This window comes from Nerophis ophidion, linkage group LG19 (genome assembly GCF_033978795.1).
Source record: "Nerophis ophidion isolate RoL-2023_Sa linkage group LG19, RoL_Noph_v1.0, whole genome shotgun sequence".
In the NCBI taxonomy this organism is placed as follows: domain Eukaryota; kingdom Metazoa; phylum Chordata; class Actinopteri; order Syngnathiformes; family Syngnathidae; genus Nerophis; species Nerophis ophidion.
The window spans coordinates 46,915,365-46,932,723 of record NC_084629.1 but is presented as its reverse complement, the minus strand read 5'-3'; the positions used below and the strand labels follow the sequence as shown (position 1 = coordinate 46,932,723).

General features: G+C 39.7%; 1 protein-coding gene across 5 annotated transcripts in view; it reads right to left on the bottom strand.

Annotated features, from left to right (window-relative positions):
• The window catches only part of LOC133538482 (dedicator of cytokinesis protein 9-like), a 304,828-nt gene that overhangs the window by 99,635 nt on the left and 187,834 nt on the right, over nt 1–17,359 (bottom strand). For all 5 annotated transcript variants that reach the window (XM_061880143.1, XM_061880142.1, XM_061880141.1 and 2 more), the window contains exons 10-23: nt 17,074–17,148; nt 16,849–16,989; nt 13,726–13,938; nt 13,530–13,652; nt 10,730–10,812; nt 8,394–8,516; nt 7,014–7,093; nt 6,742–6,929; nt 5,304–5,369; nt 5,144–5,236; nt 4,046–4,169; nt 3,848–3,966; nt 823–909; nt 640–729 (exon numbers count right to left, since the gene is read on the bottom strand). In XM_061880143.1, coding sequence (XP_061736127.1) covers nt 640–729; nt 823–909; nt 3,848–3,966; nt 4,046–4,169; nt 5,144–5,236; nt 5,304–5,369; nt 6,742–6,929; nt 7,014–7,093; nt 8,394–8,516; nt 10,730–10,812; nt 13,530–13,652; nt 13,726–13,938; nt 16,849–16,989; nt 17,074–17,148 — 1,605 coding nt within the window. The remainder of the gene's footprint in view (nt 1–639; nt 730–822; nt 910–3,847; nt 3,967–4,045; nt 4,170–5,143; nt 5,237–5,303; nt 5,370–6,741; nt 6,930–7,013; nt 7,094–8,393; nt 8,517–10,729; nt 10,813–13,529; nt 13,653–13,725; nt 13,939–16,848; nt 16,990–17,073; nt 17,149–17,359) is intronic.

The following is a 17,359-nucleotide window of genomic DNA, read 5'->3' as shown; positions in this document are numbered from 1 at the left end:
GCAAAGTGGAAAAGCCAGCATGTGTGATGGTATGGGGGTGCATTAGTGCCCAAGGCATGGGTAACTTACACATCTGTGAAGGCACCATTAATGCTGAAAGGTACATACAGGTTTTGGAACAACATATGCTGCCATCTAAGCGCCGTCTTTTTCATGGACGCCCCTGCTTATTTCAGCAAGAAAACGTAAAATAGGACAGCGGAGACCCCGGACTGTTGAAGGACTGAAGCTCTACATAAAACAAGAATGGGAAAGAATTCCACTTTCAAAGCTTCAACAATTAGTTTCCTCAGTTCCCAAACGTTTATTGAGTGTTGTTAAAAGAAATGGTGATGTAACACAGTGGTGAACATGCCCTTTCCCAACTACTTTGGCACATGAAATTGTAAGTTAATTAATAAAGTTTATGAGTTTGAACATCAAATATGTTGTCTTTGTAGCATATTCAACTGAATATGGCTTGAAAAGGATTTGCAAATCATTGTATTCTGTTTATATTTACATCTAACACAATTTCCCAACTCATATGGAAACAGGGTTTGTAATAGCACTGTCATTAAAACAAGTCTGCCAACTCTTGCCTGGCATTTACTTTGTTGTGTAGAAAAATAATCCCCACTATAATCAATGAATACGCACCTTTAAGTACTTGACCAGTTCCCCTCCTGATTCCTGAGGTGATGATGCAATGTTCTGACAGTGATGAAAGAAGTTGTGCAAATGCTGATCCTGAAACACAAAGACGGCTCGTCAACTTATACGGTTTTTTTTTCTCCAGATATAATGTGGCTCTAATGTAGTCTTTGGTGACATGAAACTAACCTGAGTGTAAATGGTGGACACCAGATGAGTGGACACCTTGAATAAAGGCTTGCCTCCATCTACCCATTTGACCTCAGAGCCAGAATGCTGTAAGAAGAAGGAAAAACAAAGTTAATTTATCAACATTTTACAATTACTTAATGGGTTAAACTGGCAGAGCAACAAGGCTTTTATAAAGCTAATATTGCTTTAATTCACCTTGTTCATTAGTACAGGATTATGAAGGCAGCACACTGCAAAAACTGAAATCTAAGTAAGATGAAATATCTCAAATAAGGCTGATATTTGCTTATTTTCTGTCTGATAAGATCATTCTTCTCACTAAGCAGATTTTATGTCAGAGTGTTTTACTTGTTTTAAGTGTTTTGGTCCTAAATGATCTCAGTAAGATATTACAGCTTGTTGCTGAGATGTGATGACCTATATTGAGTAAAACATGCTTGAAACTAGAATATCAAGTGTTGCAAAGCTGTGTCATCAACACTCACAAGTATAAAACTACTTTTTAAAAGTAACAATGTCTTGTTTCAAGCGTGAAAAAAAAATCATGATGCCGATCACATATCATGATGTCAAAATAATGGCACTAGCATTTACTTCATTTAAGAATATTTTTCAACATATTGAGCAAATAGGTATTTTTTTTTTCCTACCAAGAAAAGTGCACTTGTTATTAATGAGAATATACTTATTTTAAGGTATTTTTGGGTGAAGTGTGAATTAGTGAAGTGAATTATATTTATATAGCGCTTTTCTCTAGTGACTCAAAGCACTTTACATAGTGAAACCCAATATTTAAGTTACATTTAAAGCAGTGTGGGTGGCACTGGGAGCAGGTGGGTAAAGTGTCTTGCCCAAGGACACAACGACAGTGACTAGGATGGCGGAAGCGGGAATCGAACCTGCAACCCTCAAGTTGCTGGCACGGCCACTCTACCAACCGAGCTATACCACCCCATTGAGGTTCATGGAGGTTAGCTAACTTTACTTGTTTTGGAAAGTCTTGACAAGCCCAATCTTCTTGTTCTATTGGCAGATAATTTTGTTTAGATCAAATAAAATACCCATCATTTTTGTATTTTTTTTCTTGTTTTTGAACATTGACTTTTTGCAGTGCAGTGCACCATGGCCTTTTCCCCTGGCAACCACTGAGGGACCTGTTTTTGTTTGTTTATTCATGGTGTGCGCTTCTGCCCCATCGCCTTTTGTTACACTTTTTGGACTTATTAAATTTCCCCTTTTTTGTAATTCAACCTTGCCTCCCGTCAAAGCATCCTGGAGTCACTTTCTTGACCAATTCCTAACACTATTACCTGACACCTGTCACATATACATCAATATTGTACATGGTAATTGCTGTATATTGTATTTATGATATAGACATAATATATTATTATATATTTGTATATATAATATACTGTACATATATCATGTACAAACCCCGTTTCCATATGAGTTGGGAAATTGTGTTAGATGTAAATATAAACAGAATACAATGATTTGCAAATCCTTTTCAAGCCATATTCAGTTGAATATGCTACAAGGACAACATATTTGAGGTTTAAACTGAAAAAACATTTTTTTTTTGCAAATAATCATTAACTTTAAAACTTGATGTCAGCAACACGTGACAAAGAAGTTGGGAAAGGTGGCAATAAATACCGATAAAGTTGAGGAATGCTCATCAAACATTTATTTGGAACATCCCACAGGTGTGCAGGCTAATTGGGAACAGGTGGGTGCCATGATTGGCTATAAAAGCAGCTTCCATGAAATGTTAATTAATTCACAAACAAGGATGGGGTGAGGGTCACCACTTTGTAAGCAAATTGTCAAACAGTTTTAGAACAACATTTCTCAACGAGCTATTGCAAGGAATTTAGGGATTTTACCATCTACGGCCCGTAAAATCATCAAAAGGTTCAGAGAATCTGGAGAAATCACTGCACGTAAGCGATGATATTATGGACCGTTGATCCCTCAGGCGGTACTGCATCAAAAACAGACATCAGTGTGTAAAGGATATCACCACATGGGCTCAAGAACACGTCATAAAACCACTGTCAGTAACTACAGTTGGTTGCTACATCTGTAAGTGCAAGTTAAAACTCTGCTATGCAAAGCAAAACCCATTTATCAACAACACCCAGGAACGCCACTGGCTTCGCTGGGCCCGAGGTCATCTAAGACGGACTGATGCAAAGTGGAAAAGTGTTCTGTGGTCTGACGAGTCCACATTTTAAATTATATTTGGAAACTGTGGACGTGGTGTCCTCCGGAACAAAGAGGAAAATAACCATTCGGATTGTTATAGGCGCGAAGTTCAAAAGACAACATATGTGATGGTATGGGGGTGTATTAGTGCCCAAGGCATGGGTAACTTACACATCTGTGAAGGCACCATTAATGCTGAATGGTCCATACTGGTTTTGGAGCAATATTTGTTGTCATCCAAGCAACGTTATCATGGACGCCCCTACTTATTTCAGTAAGACAATGCCAAGCCACGTGTTTCGTAGTAAAAGAGTGCGGGTACTTTCCTGGCCCGCCTGCAGTCCAGACCTGTCTCCCATGGAAAATGTGTGGCGCATTATGAAGCGTAAAATACGACAGCGGAGACCCCGGACTGTTGAAGGACTGAAGCTCTACATAAAACAAGAATGGGAAAGAATTCCACTTTCAAAGCTTCAACAATTTGTTTTCTCAGTTCCCAAACGTTTATTGGGTGTTGTTAAAAGAAAAGGTGATGTAACACAGTGGTGAACATGCCCTTTCCCAACTACTTTGGCACGTGTTGCAGCCATGAAATTCCAAGTTAATTGTTATTTGCAAAAAAAATAATAAAGTTTATGAGTGTGAACATTAAATATGTTGTCTTTGTAGCATATTCAACTGAATATGGCTTGAAAAGGATTTGCAAATCATTGTATTCTGTTTATATTTACATCTAACACAATTTCCCAACTCATATGGAAACGGGGTTTGTAGTAAATGGCAGCAATAGAGTTTCTCTCTTAGTGGTTACCTTGCTGGAACCTTCCTGGCAGCTGAGATACCCAGCAGGCAGGTTGGCCGCCACAGGGATGTGACACTCGCTCATGACCACACGGCCGTCTTTCAGCAGTGGAAGCCAGGCGAACCCCACTGAGGACACGAGGCAGGACGAGGAATGTCAAGAATTCTGACTTTTTACCGCAGGGACATAGTGGAGAGTTGTGTGTACCTTGCATCTCAACCTGCTCCCTCTTCTTAGTGCTGGCCTTGCTGTTGCTCTCACAGCTGACATGGTAGAGGGTGAAGAGCAGGTGGTGTTTCTCATGCAGCTGGGTCGGTAGCTCAATCTTGAACTAAGATGAACAAAAAAAGAAAGGTTCTGTCATAGACTAGATTTATACCGCGTTGTAAGAAAGTATTCAGTCAGCCAGCGATTGTGCAAGTTCTCCCACTTCAAATGATGACAGAGGTGTGTCATTTTCATCATAGGTACACTTCAACTGTGAGAGACAGAATGTGAACAAAAAAATCGTACGAATTTTTAAGAATTCATTTGTAATTTATGGTGGAAAATAAGTATTTGGTCAACCATTCAAAGCTCTCACTGATGGAAGGAGGTTTTGGCTCCAAATCTCACGATACATGGCCCCATTCATTCTTTCCTTAACACGGATCAATCGTCCTGTCCCCTTAGCAGAAAAACAGCCCCAAAGCATGATGTTTCCACCCCCATGCTTCACAGTAGGTATGGTGTTCTTGGGATGCAACTCAGTATTCTTCTTCCTCCAAACACGACGAGTTGAGTTTATACCAAAAAGTTCTATTTTGGTTTCATCTGACCACATGACATTCTCCCAATCCTCTGCTGTATCATCCATGTATCCATTTTGGTATAAACTCAACTTGTCGTGTTTGGAGGAAGAATAATTCTGAGTTGCATCCCAAGAACACCATACCTACTGTGAAGCATGGGGGTGGAAACATCATGCTTTGGGGCTGTTTTTCTGCTAAGGGGACAGGACGATTGATCCGTGTTAAGGAAAGAATGAATGGGGCCATGTATCCTGAGATTTGGAGCCAAAACCTCCTTCCATCAGTGAGAGCTTTGAATGGTTGACCAAATACTTATTTTCCACCATCATTTACTAATAAATTCTTTAAAATTCCTACAATGTGAATTCCTGTTGTTTTTTTCACACATTCTGTCTCTCACAGTTGAAGTGTACCTATGATGAAAATTACAGACCTCTGTCATCATTTGAAGTGGGAGAACTTGCACAATCGCTGGCTGACTGAATACTTTTTTTGCCCCACTGTAAGTGATTACCTCATCGTAGAATTCAGGGTTCTGCTGGTGATGTAATACTGCGGCAAATGCATTTTTTGTAAACAAAGGTCCTCCAGGCCGCCCGTAGATGCACTGTGGAATCAAACAAAGTCTGGTTAAAGCACGTGGTGGGTGTGGTCGTCCTTTATGGGAATTTTACCTTTAGGGGTAAAGCGTTTTCATCGTCTGAGTCCATGAACTCGATGCAGACCGCTAAGTTTCGAGCCTTTGGTGAGACACAGCAATCGTTTCCGTTAGTCACAATGAGTATGAGTAGAGATGTCCGATAGTGGCCAAGTGGTTACAATGTTCGCCCTGATATCGGTAGGTTGTGAGTTCAAATCCTGGCCGAGTCATACCAAAGACTATAAAAATACTTGGTCGACAGCCATAGAGGTCACACTGAGGGTGGCCGTATAAACAACTTTAACACTGTTACAAATATGCGCCACACTGTGAACCCACACCACACAAGAATGACAAACACATTTCGGGAGGACATCCGCACCGTAACACAACATAAACACAACAGAACAACTACCCAGAATCCAATGCAGCACTAACTCTTCCGGGCTACAATATACACCACATCAACCGACACACGAAGGGGGCGGGGTTAATGTGTGGGGGGCAGGATTTGGTGGTAGCGGGGGTGTATATTGTAGCGTCCCGGAAAAGTTAGTGCTGCAAAGGGTTCTGGGTATTTCTGTTGTGTTTATGTTGTGTTACGGTGCGGATGTTCCCTGGAAATATGCTTGTCATTCTTGTTTGGTGTGGGTTCACAGTGTGGTGCATATTTGTAACAGTGTTAAAGTTGTTTACACGGCCACCCTCAGTGTGACCCGTATGCCTGTTGACCAAGTATGCCTTGTCATAAATTTCCCTTTTTGAAACTGATACTGATCATTTCCGATATTACATTTTAAAGCATTTATCGGTTGATAATATTGGCAGTCCGATAATATCGGACATCTGTACTTCTGAGAGTCAGGTTTACCAACATGAAGCAAGAGAAGATCAATGTATTTGTTGAGCATGAGGAGATTGAGGTGGGCGGGGTTAGGGGGAGAGGGGCTGGGGGTGTATATTGTAGCGTCCCGGAAGAGTTAGTGCTGCAAGGGGTTCTGGGTATTTGTTCTGTTGTGTTCATGTGGTGTTACGGTGCGGATGTTCTCCCGAAATGTGTATGTCATTCTTGTTTGGTGTGGGTTCACAGTGTGGCACATATTTGTGATAGTGTTAAAGTTGTTTACACGGCCACCCTCAGTGTGACCCGTATGGCTGTTGACCAAGTATGCCTTGCATTCACTTGTGTGTGTGAAAAGCCATAGATATTATGTGATTGGGCCGGCATACAAAGTTTATTGGCGCTCCGTACTTCTCCCTACGTCCGTGTACGTACAGCGGCGTTTTAAAAGGTCATAAATTTTACTTTTTGAAACAGATATTGATCATTTCCGATAGTACATTTTAAAGCATTTAATATTGGCAGTCTGATGTTATCGGCGGACATCTCTAGATAGGAGTGTTTCCCAACAAGAGCTACTTAACGGATTAAGAAGCAATTATGTGGCCTAAAACAAAGACGCCTGGCATACCTTTGCAAAAGACTTCTGTCCATCATATTTCAAATGCTTGGGGTAGACGTAGAGGTGATTGTTGTAGATGGTGAAGGGTTGGGAACATTTGGCGATGTACGGCACAAACTCCTCCACCTCGAAGAAGACGCTGCTCTTCTCGCTGACGTCCAGCTGCTTCACAGGAATGTAGGATGAGGTAATGCAATCTGTGCACGGGGAGAAGATGACATCAACAATCTCCAAGCAGCAAGAGCCACGCCTGAACTGAGCCGGAAAAGGGGGGCCCTTACTGGTCAAGTCGGGGGCGACGTTGTCAATGGTGACGTCGATGTTGCCGAGGATCACAGGAAGCTTCGCCATCTTCTCTGGCCTGGAAGTAAATGTCTGGTGAAGATCGGCTGTCAGACTCTAAAGCAGGGGTCACCAACGCGGGCACCAGGTCGCCCGTAAGGACCAGATGAGTCGCCCGCTGGCCTGTTCTAAAAATAACTCAAATAGCAGCACTTACCAGTGAGCTGCCTCTATTTTTTAAATTGTATTTATTTACTAGCAAGCTGGTCTCGCTTTGGTGGACATTTTTAATTCTAAGAGAGACAAAACTCAAATAGAATTTGAAAATCCAAGAAAATATTTTAAAGACTTGGTCTTCACTTGTTTAAATACATTTCTTTATTTTTTTATTTTGCTTCTTATAACTTTCAGAAAGACAATTTTAGAGAAAAAATTAAATTATTTTAGGATTTTTAAACACATATACCTTTTTACCTTTTAAATTCCTTCCTCTTCATTTTTTTTTATTGTAAAGAATAATAAATACATTTTAATTTAATTCTTCATTTTAGATTCTGTTTTTTTGACAAAGAATATTTGTGAAATATTTCTTCAAACTTATGATTAAAATAAAAAAAAAATATTCCGGCAAATCTACAAAATCTGTAGAATCAATAAATCTTATTTCAAAGTCTTTTGAATTTCTTTAAAAATATTTATTCTGGAAAATCTAGAAGAAATAATGATTTGTCTTTGTTAGAAATATAGCTTGGTCCAATTTGTTATATATTCTAACAAAGTGCAGATTGGATTTTAACCTATTTAAAACATGTCATCAAAATTCTAAAATTAATCTTAATCAGGAATAATTACTAATGATGTCCCATAAATCTTTTTTTTTATTTTTTCCAAAAGATTCGAATTAGCTAGTCTTTCTCTTCTTTTTTTCGATTGAATTTTGAATTTTAAAGAGTCGAAATTGAAGATAAACTATGTTTTAAAGTGTAATTAAAATTTTTTTCCTCTTTCCTCCTCAATTAAGTGTTTTTTTCATCTTTTATTCTCTACAAAAACCTTTTGTAAAAGGAAAAAAATGTACGACAGAATGACGGACAGAAATACCCATTTTTTTGATATATATATATAAATGTATTTATCAAAGTGAAATTGAGCAAATTGGCTATTTCTGGCAATTTATTTAAGTGTGTATCAAACTGGGAGTCCTTGGCATTAATCAGTACCCAAGAAGTAGCTCTTGCTTTCAAAAAGGTTGCTGACCCCTGCTTTAAAGATTGAATCTAAATCCAACACATCAAACTCATTGATTGGTGCATCAAATAACCTAAGAGATGAACACTTTGATATCAACTGTCAGCTTTTGACAGGTGAGCGATACATACTTTCTGAAGTCAGCCAGCAGTTTGAACATGTCATCATTGCAGAGTTTGTTGCTGTCCTGTCTGTACAGAGGTGAGAAGCGAGCACTTTTGTCCAGCGTCCCTGAAGCATCTTTGAACAACGACCTGCAACAATGACAACATTGCCAGCGTCAGCACCATCCATCCATCTATCCATCAGTCCATCCATCCATCCATCCATCCATCTATCCATCAGTCCATCCATCCATCCATCCATCCATCCATCCATCCATCCACCTTCTTCTGCACAAGCATTAACCCCTGTACCACCGTGCTGCTCCACATTCATAATAACATGCAATATTTACATATTTTTGCTCATTTAAAGCATACAGCGGTGTATTATTTTCACAGAAACATCACAACGTTCGCTTTTCCCATCCATCCATCCACCCAAGAAATCTGCATTCAAAGAACTCCGGCTTCTTAGTGATTCCCAGAGCCCAAAAAAAGTCTGCGGGCTATAGAGCGTTTTCTATTGGGCCTCCAGTACTCTGGAATGCCCTCCCGGTAACAGTTGGAGATGCCACCTCAGTAGAAGCATTTAAGCCTCACCTTAAAACTCATCTGTATAATCCAGCCTTTAGATAGACCCCCTTTTTAGACAAGTTGATCTGCCGCTTCTTTTCTTTTTCTCCTCTGTCCGGTGGCCATGAATGAAGTACTGGCTGTCCAGAGTCGGGACCCAGGATGGACCGCTCGTCTGTGTATCGGTTGGGGACATCTCTGCGCTGCTGATCCGCCTCCGCTTGGGATGGTTTCCTGTTGGCTCCATTTTGGATAGGACTCTCGCTACTATATTGGATCCACTTTGGACTGGACTCTCACCGTTACGTTAGATCCACTATGGATTGGACTTTCACAGTATCATGTTAGACCTGCTCGACATCCATTGCTTTCGGTCCCCTAGAGGGGGGGGTTGCCCACATATGCCTCCTCTCCAAGGTTTCTCATAGTCATCATTGTCACTGTCACCGACGTCCCACTGGGGTGAGTTTTTCCTTGCCCTTATGTGGGCTCTACCGAGGATGTTGTTGTGGTTTGTGCAGCCCTTTGAGACACTTGTAATTTAGGGCTATATTAATAAACATTGATTGATTGATCCATATTCTTCCGCTTATCCGAGGTCGGGTCACGGGGGCAGCAGCTTAAGCAGGGAAGCCCAGACTTCCCTCTCCCCAACCACTTGGTCCAGCTCCTCCCGGGTGATCCGAGGCGTTCCCCAAACCAGCCGGGAGACATAGTCTTCCCAACGTGTCCTGGGTCTTCTCTGTGGCCTCCTACCGGTTGGACGTGCCCTAAATACCTCCCTAGGGAGGCGTTCGGGTGGCATCCTGACCAGATGCCCGGACCACCTCATCAATCAATCAATGTTTATTTATATAGCCCTGAATCACAAATGTCTCAAAGGGCTGCACAAGCCACTACGACATCCTCGGAAGAACCCACATAAGGGCAAGGAAAACTCACACCCAGTGGGACGTCGGTGACAATGCTGACTATGAGAACCTTGGCGAGGACCACATATGTGGGCAACCCCCCCCACATATAACTTTATCGTGGATGTTCTCTACTAAATCCTTTCAGCAAAAATAGTATGCGGGCTATGGAGCGTTTTCATTTCGGGCTCCAGTACTCTGGAATGCCCTCCCGGTAACAGTTCGAGATGCCACCTCAGTAGAAGCATTTAAGTCTCACCTTAAAATTCATTTGTATACTCTAGCCTTTAAATAGACCTCCTTTTTAGACCAGTTGATCTGCCATTTATTTTCTTTTTCTCCTATGTCCCACTCTCCCTTGTGGAGGGGGTCCGGTCCGATCCGGTGGCCATGTACTGCTCGCCTGTGTATCGGCTGGGGACATCTCTGCGCTGCTGATCCGCCTCCGCTTGGGATGGTTTCCTGCTGGCTCCGCTGTGAACGGGACTCTCGCTGCTGTGTTGGATCCGCTTTGGACTGGACTCTCGCGACTGTGTTGGATCCATTATGGATTGAACTTTCACAGTATCATGTTAGACCCGCTCGACATCCATTGCTTTCCTCCTCTCCAAGGTTCTCATAGTCATCATTGTCACCGACGTCCCACTGGGTGTGAGTTTTCCTTGCCCTTATGTGGGCCTACCGAGGATGTCGGAGTGGTTTGTGCAGCCCTTTGAGACACTAGTGATTTAGGGCTATATAAGTAAACATTGATTGATTGATTGAAAAATACGGCAATATGGGGAAATGATGAAGTATGACACATAGAATGGAGCTGCTATCCCCGTTTGAATAAGAACATCTCATTTCAGTAGGCCTCTAAGAGAGAGACGTGTTTACCTTGCCGCCCAGGCGAAAGGCATCCTGTACTGGCCGAGACGATTGCATGCCAGCTTGGCGTTTTTCAGGACCTTCTGTGCCACCTAGTGGAGAACAGGAGAACATTGAACATGAATCAAAACACTTTGATCTTTTCTTGCCTCATGTTGCCTTGTCGTGTTGGTAAACCTGACTCTCAGATGTAGAGATGTCCGATATCGGACTGCCGATATTATCGGCTGATAAATGCTTTAAAATGTAGTATCGGAAATTATTGGCATCGGTTTCAAAAAGTATAATTATGACTTTTTAAAACGCCGCTGTACGGAGTGGTACATATCTGGTAAAACACGGATGTAGGGGGAAGTACAGAGCAGATGCGTTTCCCAGTCAGTAGCCCCTCCCCTCTCGCCTCTCCCACACACAACACATGAATTGTAGCACGACTGCAGCATGAGAAGTTTACTGGCGATGCTTGATGACCTCATCAAACCTCATCAACAGGAGTGTGTTGTTGCCGGTGCTGTAGCCGTGGCTAAAAAGCCAGCTCGCTCGGTGACTAACTAACAACATGGTTTGGTATTACTTTAAAGCAGGGGTCACCAACCTTTATGAAACCAAGTGCTACTTCTTGGGTACTGATTAATGCAAAGGGCTACCAGTTTGATACACACTTAAATAAATTGCCAGAAATAACCAATTTGCTCAATTTACCTTTAATAAATAAATCTATATATATATTAAAAAAATGGGTATTTCTGTCTGTCATTCCGTCGTACATTTTTTTTCCTTTTACGGAAGGTTTTTTGTAGAGAATAAATGGTGAAAAAAACACTTAATTGAACGGTTTAAAAGAGGAAAAAACAGGAAAAAAATGCTAATAAAATTTTGAAACATAGTTTATCTTCAATTTCGTCTCTTTAAAATTCAAAATTCAACTAAAAAAAGAAGAGAAAAACTAGCTAATTCTGATCTTTAAAAAAAAATTAAAACCAATTTATGGAACATCATTAATAATTTTTCCTGATTGAGATTAATTTTAGAATTTGGATGGCATGTTTTAAATAGGTTAAAATCCACTCTGCACTTTGTTAGAATATATAACAAATTGGACCAAGCTATATTTCTAACAAAGACAAATCATTATTTCTTCTAGATTTTCCAGAACAAAAATAAAAAAAAAAAAATTCAAAAGACTTTGAAATAAGATTCAAATTTGATTCTAAAGATTTTCCAGATTTGCCTGAATATTTTTTTTTTATTTTAATCATAACTTTGAAGAAATATTTCACAAATATCCTTCGTCAAAAAAACAAAAGCCAAAACGAAGAATTAAACTAAAATGTATTAATTATTTTTTACAATAAAACAATTAATTTACTTGAACATTAATTTAAATCGTCAGGAAAGAAGAGGAAGGAATTTAAAAAATAAAAAGGTATATGTGTTTAAAAATTCTTCTTCCTCCAAACACGAGGAGTTGAGTTTATACCAAAAAGTTCTATTTTGGTTTCATCTGACCACATGACATTCTCCCAATCCTCTGCTGTATCATCCATGTATCCATTTTGGTATAAACTCAACTGGTGGTGTTTGGAGGAAGAAGAATACTGAGTTGCATCCCAAGAACACCATACCTACTGTGAAGCATGGGGGTGGAAACATCATGCTTTGGGGCTGTTTTTCTGCTAAGGGGACAGGAAGATTGATCCGTGTTAAGGAAAGAATGAATGGGGCCATGTATCGTGAGATTTGGAGCCAAAACCTCCTTCCATCAGTCAGAGCTTTGAATGGTTGACCAAATACTTATTTTCCACCATCATTTACTAATAAATTCTTTAAAATTCCTACAATGTGAATTCCTGTTGTTTTTTGTTCACATTCTGTCTGTCACAGTTGAAGTGTACCTATGATGAAAATGACAGACCTCTGTCATCATTTGAAGTGGGAGAACTTGCACAATCGCTGGCTGACTAAATACTTTCTTGCCCCAATGTACATCCTGATAACTCTGCAAGCAAAGAGCCTGTATTAAACTGTTAAATATTGTTATTACGACGCAACTGTGAAGAATAATAATAATAGGATACATGGCGTATTAATATTATACATATAGTAATTGCTATTACACCTAGGGCTGGGCGATATGGCCTTTTTTTAATATCTCGATATTTTTAGGTCATATCGCGATATACAGTATGATATATATTACGATATTTTGCCTTGGTCTTGAATGAACACTTGATGCATATAATGACAGCAGTATGATGATTCTATGTGTCTACATTCAAACATTCTTCTTCATACTGCATTAATACTGCAAAAAGTTCTATTTTGGTTTCATCTGACCACATGACATTCTCCCAATCCTCTGCTGTATCATCCATGTATCCATTTTGGTATCAACTCAACTGGTGGTGTTTGGAGGAAGAAGAATACTGAGTTGCATCCAAAGAACACCAGACCTACTGTGAAGCATGGGGGTGGAAACATCATGCTTTGGGGCTGTTTTTCTGCTAAGGGGACAGGACGATTGATCCGTGTTAAGGAAAGAATGAATGGGGCCATGTATCGTGAGATTTGGAGCCAAAACCTCCTTCCATCAGTGAGAGCTTTGAATGGTTGACCAAATACTTATTTTCCACCATCATTTACTAATAAATTCTTTAAAATTCCTACAATTTTTTTGTTCACATTCTGTCTCTCCCAGTTGAAGTGTACCTATGATGAAAATGACAGCCCTCTGTCATCATTTGAAGTGGGAGAACTTGCACAATCGCTGGCTGACTAAATACTTTCTTGCCCCGCTGTATGTTGATACCTTGGTGGAGTCAGAACTCTTCATGTATGGCTCGGCACAATGGTTGATGGCCCCCTGCAGAACCTTCTCGATACGAGCCACGAGGAAGATGTCAGGATGGGGGCAGGTCACAGAGAACACCCCCTGTCAAGACCATCAAGTAAAGCACATTCAAGTTAGAATCACACATTTGTGATGCTTTCATTTGAGTTTTTACCTGTCGGGGATAACGCATGATTGCCTCTGGCACGCCGTGGACCAATCGTGGCCCTTCAGGGTAGACGTCCCCTCCTCCGTTGATGTACTGACTGTCATAGTTGGGCAACATGCCCCTGACGGAGGGGTGGTTGAGGTCCACGTGGAAGTCAGAGGAGATCTTCCTTCCGTTCTGGATGTCGAACAATGACAGAGTCACATAGAACGGCTCCACCTGAAACAGAATTTAAAAAAAGCATAAACGCTGTAATTTTTAAGCTCATATTTGTGTTGAATGACTGATTAATTGATTGATTGAGTTATTCATTAGTTACGAGAGAGTCTTAATTAGTGCTATTTAATTGGCCGTGGACATGAGACCATTCAGTTGAAAACCTGGGAGACAAACATTTCTGCAAACACATTGGCAGATCCTTGTTTTGACATGTTAAACCTGCTAGTAGCAAACATAGAACACAGATTGATTGATTGATTGATTGATACTTTTATTAGTAGATTGCACAGTACAGTACATATTCCGTACAATTGACCACTAAATGGTAACACCCCAATAAGTTTTTCAACTTGTTTAAGTCGGGGTCCACGTTAATCAATTCATGGGGTCACAACTTGTGATTTACATAACTGGGGTGTTCCCCAAGGCACCCCTTTTAGTCCTTTCCTTTTTAGAATAATACACTGTATTTATATTACTCACATGTGAATAATAACATATCATAGAATGCATTTATACAAACCCCGTTTCCATATGAGTTGGGAAATTGTGTTAGATGTAAATATAAACAGAATACAATGATTTGCAAATCCTTTTCAAGCCATATTCAGTTGAATATGCTACAAAGACAACATATTTGATGTTCAAACTCATGAAATTAATTTTTTTTGCAAATAATAATTAACTTAGAATTTCATGGCTGCAACACGTGCCAAAGTAGTTGGGAAAGGGCATGTTCACCACTGTGTTACATCACCTTTTCTTTTAACAACACTCAATAAACGTTTGGGAACTGAGGAAACTAATTGTTGAAGCTTTGAAAGTGGAATTCTTTCCCATTCTTGCTTGATATACAGCTTAAGTTGTTCAACAGTCCGGGGTCTCCGCTGTCCTATTTTACGCTTCATAATGCGCCACACATTTTCCATGGGAGACAGGTCTGGACTGCAGGCGGGCCAGGAAAGTACCCGCACTCTTTTACTACAAAGCCACGCTGTTGTAACACGTGGCTTGGCATTGTTTTGCTGAAATAAGCAGGGGCGTCCATGAAAACATTGCTTGGATGACAACATATGTTGCTCCAAAACCTGTATGTACCTTTCAGCATTAATGGTGCCTTCACAGACGTGTAAGTTACCCATGTCTTGGGCACTAATACACCCGCATACCATCACAGATGTGGCTTTTGAACTTTACGCCTAGAACAATCCGGATGGTTATTTTCCTCTTTGTTCCGGTGAACACCACGTCTTCTATTTCCAAATACAATTTGAAATGTGGACTCGTCAGACCACAGAACACTTTTCCACTTTGCATCAGTCCATCTTAGATGAGCTCGGGCCCAGCAAAGCCGGCGGCGTTCCTGGGTGTTGTTGATAAATGGCTTTCGCTTTGCATAGTAGAGTTTTAACTTGCACTTACAGATGTAGCGACCAACTGTAGTTACTGACAGTGGTTTTATGAAGTGTTCATGAACCCATGTGGTGATATCCTTTACACACTGATGTCGTTTTTTTTTTTTTTTTGATGCAGTACCGCCTGAGGGCTCAAACGTCCGTAATACCATCGCTTACGTGCAGTGATGTCTCCAGATTCTCTGGACTTTTAGATGATTTTACGGACCGTAGATGGTAAAATCCCTAAATTCTTTGCAATAGCTCGTTGAGAAATGTTGTTCTTAAACTGTTCGACAATTTGCTTACAGATTGGTGAATTGTCTTTGTAGCATATTCAACTGAATATGGGTTGAAAATTATTTGCAAATCATTGTATTCTGTTTATATTTACATCTAACACCATTTCCCAACTCAGATGTAAACGGGGCTTGTATTATTCACATGAATAATGTTGTATAATAGACTGTATTTATATTATTCACATGTGAATAACGCTGTATAATAATAGACTTTATTTGTATTATTCACATGTAAATAATGCTGTATAATGTAATGTATTTATATTATTCACACATGAATAACGCTGTATAATAGACTATATGTTATTCACATGTGAATAATGCTGTATGATAGACAATATTTATATTATTCACATGTAAATAATGCTGTATAATGGACTGTATTTATATTATTCACATGTGAATAATGCTGTATAATAATAGACTTTATTTGTATTATTCACATGTAAATAATGCTGTATAATATAATGTATTTATATTATTCACATGTGAATAATGCTGTATAATAGACTGTATTATATTATTCACATGTAAAATAAAGTGTTTACTATGGTGCTGAATTTTCCCCAGGGATCAATAAAGTACTTTCTATTCTATTCTATTCTATTCAACTTCTTTAGTCATACTGTACAAGTAATGCTTCTTAAGGTTCCATTTCCGTTCCAAAAAAGTTGTAAGAGACTCACATTTTTGCAGAAGAGACTTTAAAGCACTAGAGGTGATTTTTGACCAGCAGATTTGCAGAAAGTCCTTAAAAATAGCAAAGCGCTCCTGTAACTCTGACAAAATATTATATTATATTTCCTGTGTTATATATCATTACTTTGAACTGTTTTATTTTTTTTTTTTATCCTGTAAAGAGTCTTTGACTACAATGAAAATTGCTACACCAAATAAAATGTAAAATTATTATAATTATAATTATTATTAAATGAATAGACCAAAATCAAATGTCTACTGTAGAGGACGCTGGTTCTCCAGAATATAAAAATTAAGACTAATAATGAAGGGAGAAGTCCGGCCCCCTGGTACTTTGCTTTCTGGAAACATGGCCCCATAACCAGTAGTTTGAATAGTCCTAGTCTAAATGATTAGTAACTAGCCTTTTGTCCGGTTAGCAAACTAAGCCAAGCGGCCATTTTACCGATCGTATTTATTTGCTGGTTAGAGAATTATATTTCAGGACATGTGGACTAGAAAAATATGCCCCTTGCATTTGTTGTTGGTCCCTCCTCGTTTTCAGCAACACAACTTTGCAGATTGAAGGACAGGTCGTTGCAGTTAACCAGCACACGCTTGCCAAACTTCTCTTCAAACTGCTTCACATCTGGTTCTATTCTTGAGAAATCCAGTTTCTAGAAAGGGTGCAAGAGATGGGATTGAATGAGCATCTTTGGATTTGTAATCGCAGAAGTAGAGTTCCAGTGTGTCATCATTACCTGTGTGTCAGGGTCAAGGGTGAACAGCTTCAATCTCGTCTCGTTCCTCATCCTAGTTTCGATATCTCGAGCGCTCTAAAGAATAAACAATAATTACATGTAAGATATAAATATATGCACCAAACTATGCATGAACACATGTGGAGTTATGTACTTCACACAAATAACTGAAAACATGTTTTATGTTCTAGTTTCTTCAAACTAGCCACCCTTTGTTCTGATTACTGCTTTGCACACTCTTGGCATTCTCTCCAGGAGCTTCAAGAGGTAGTCACCGGAAATGGTT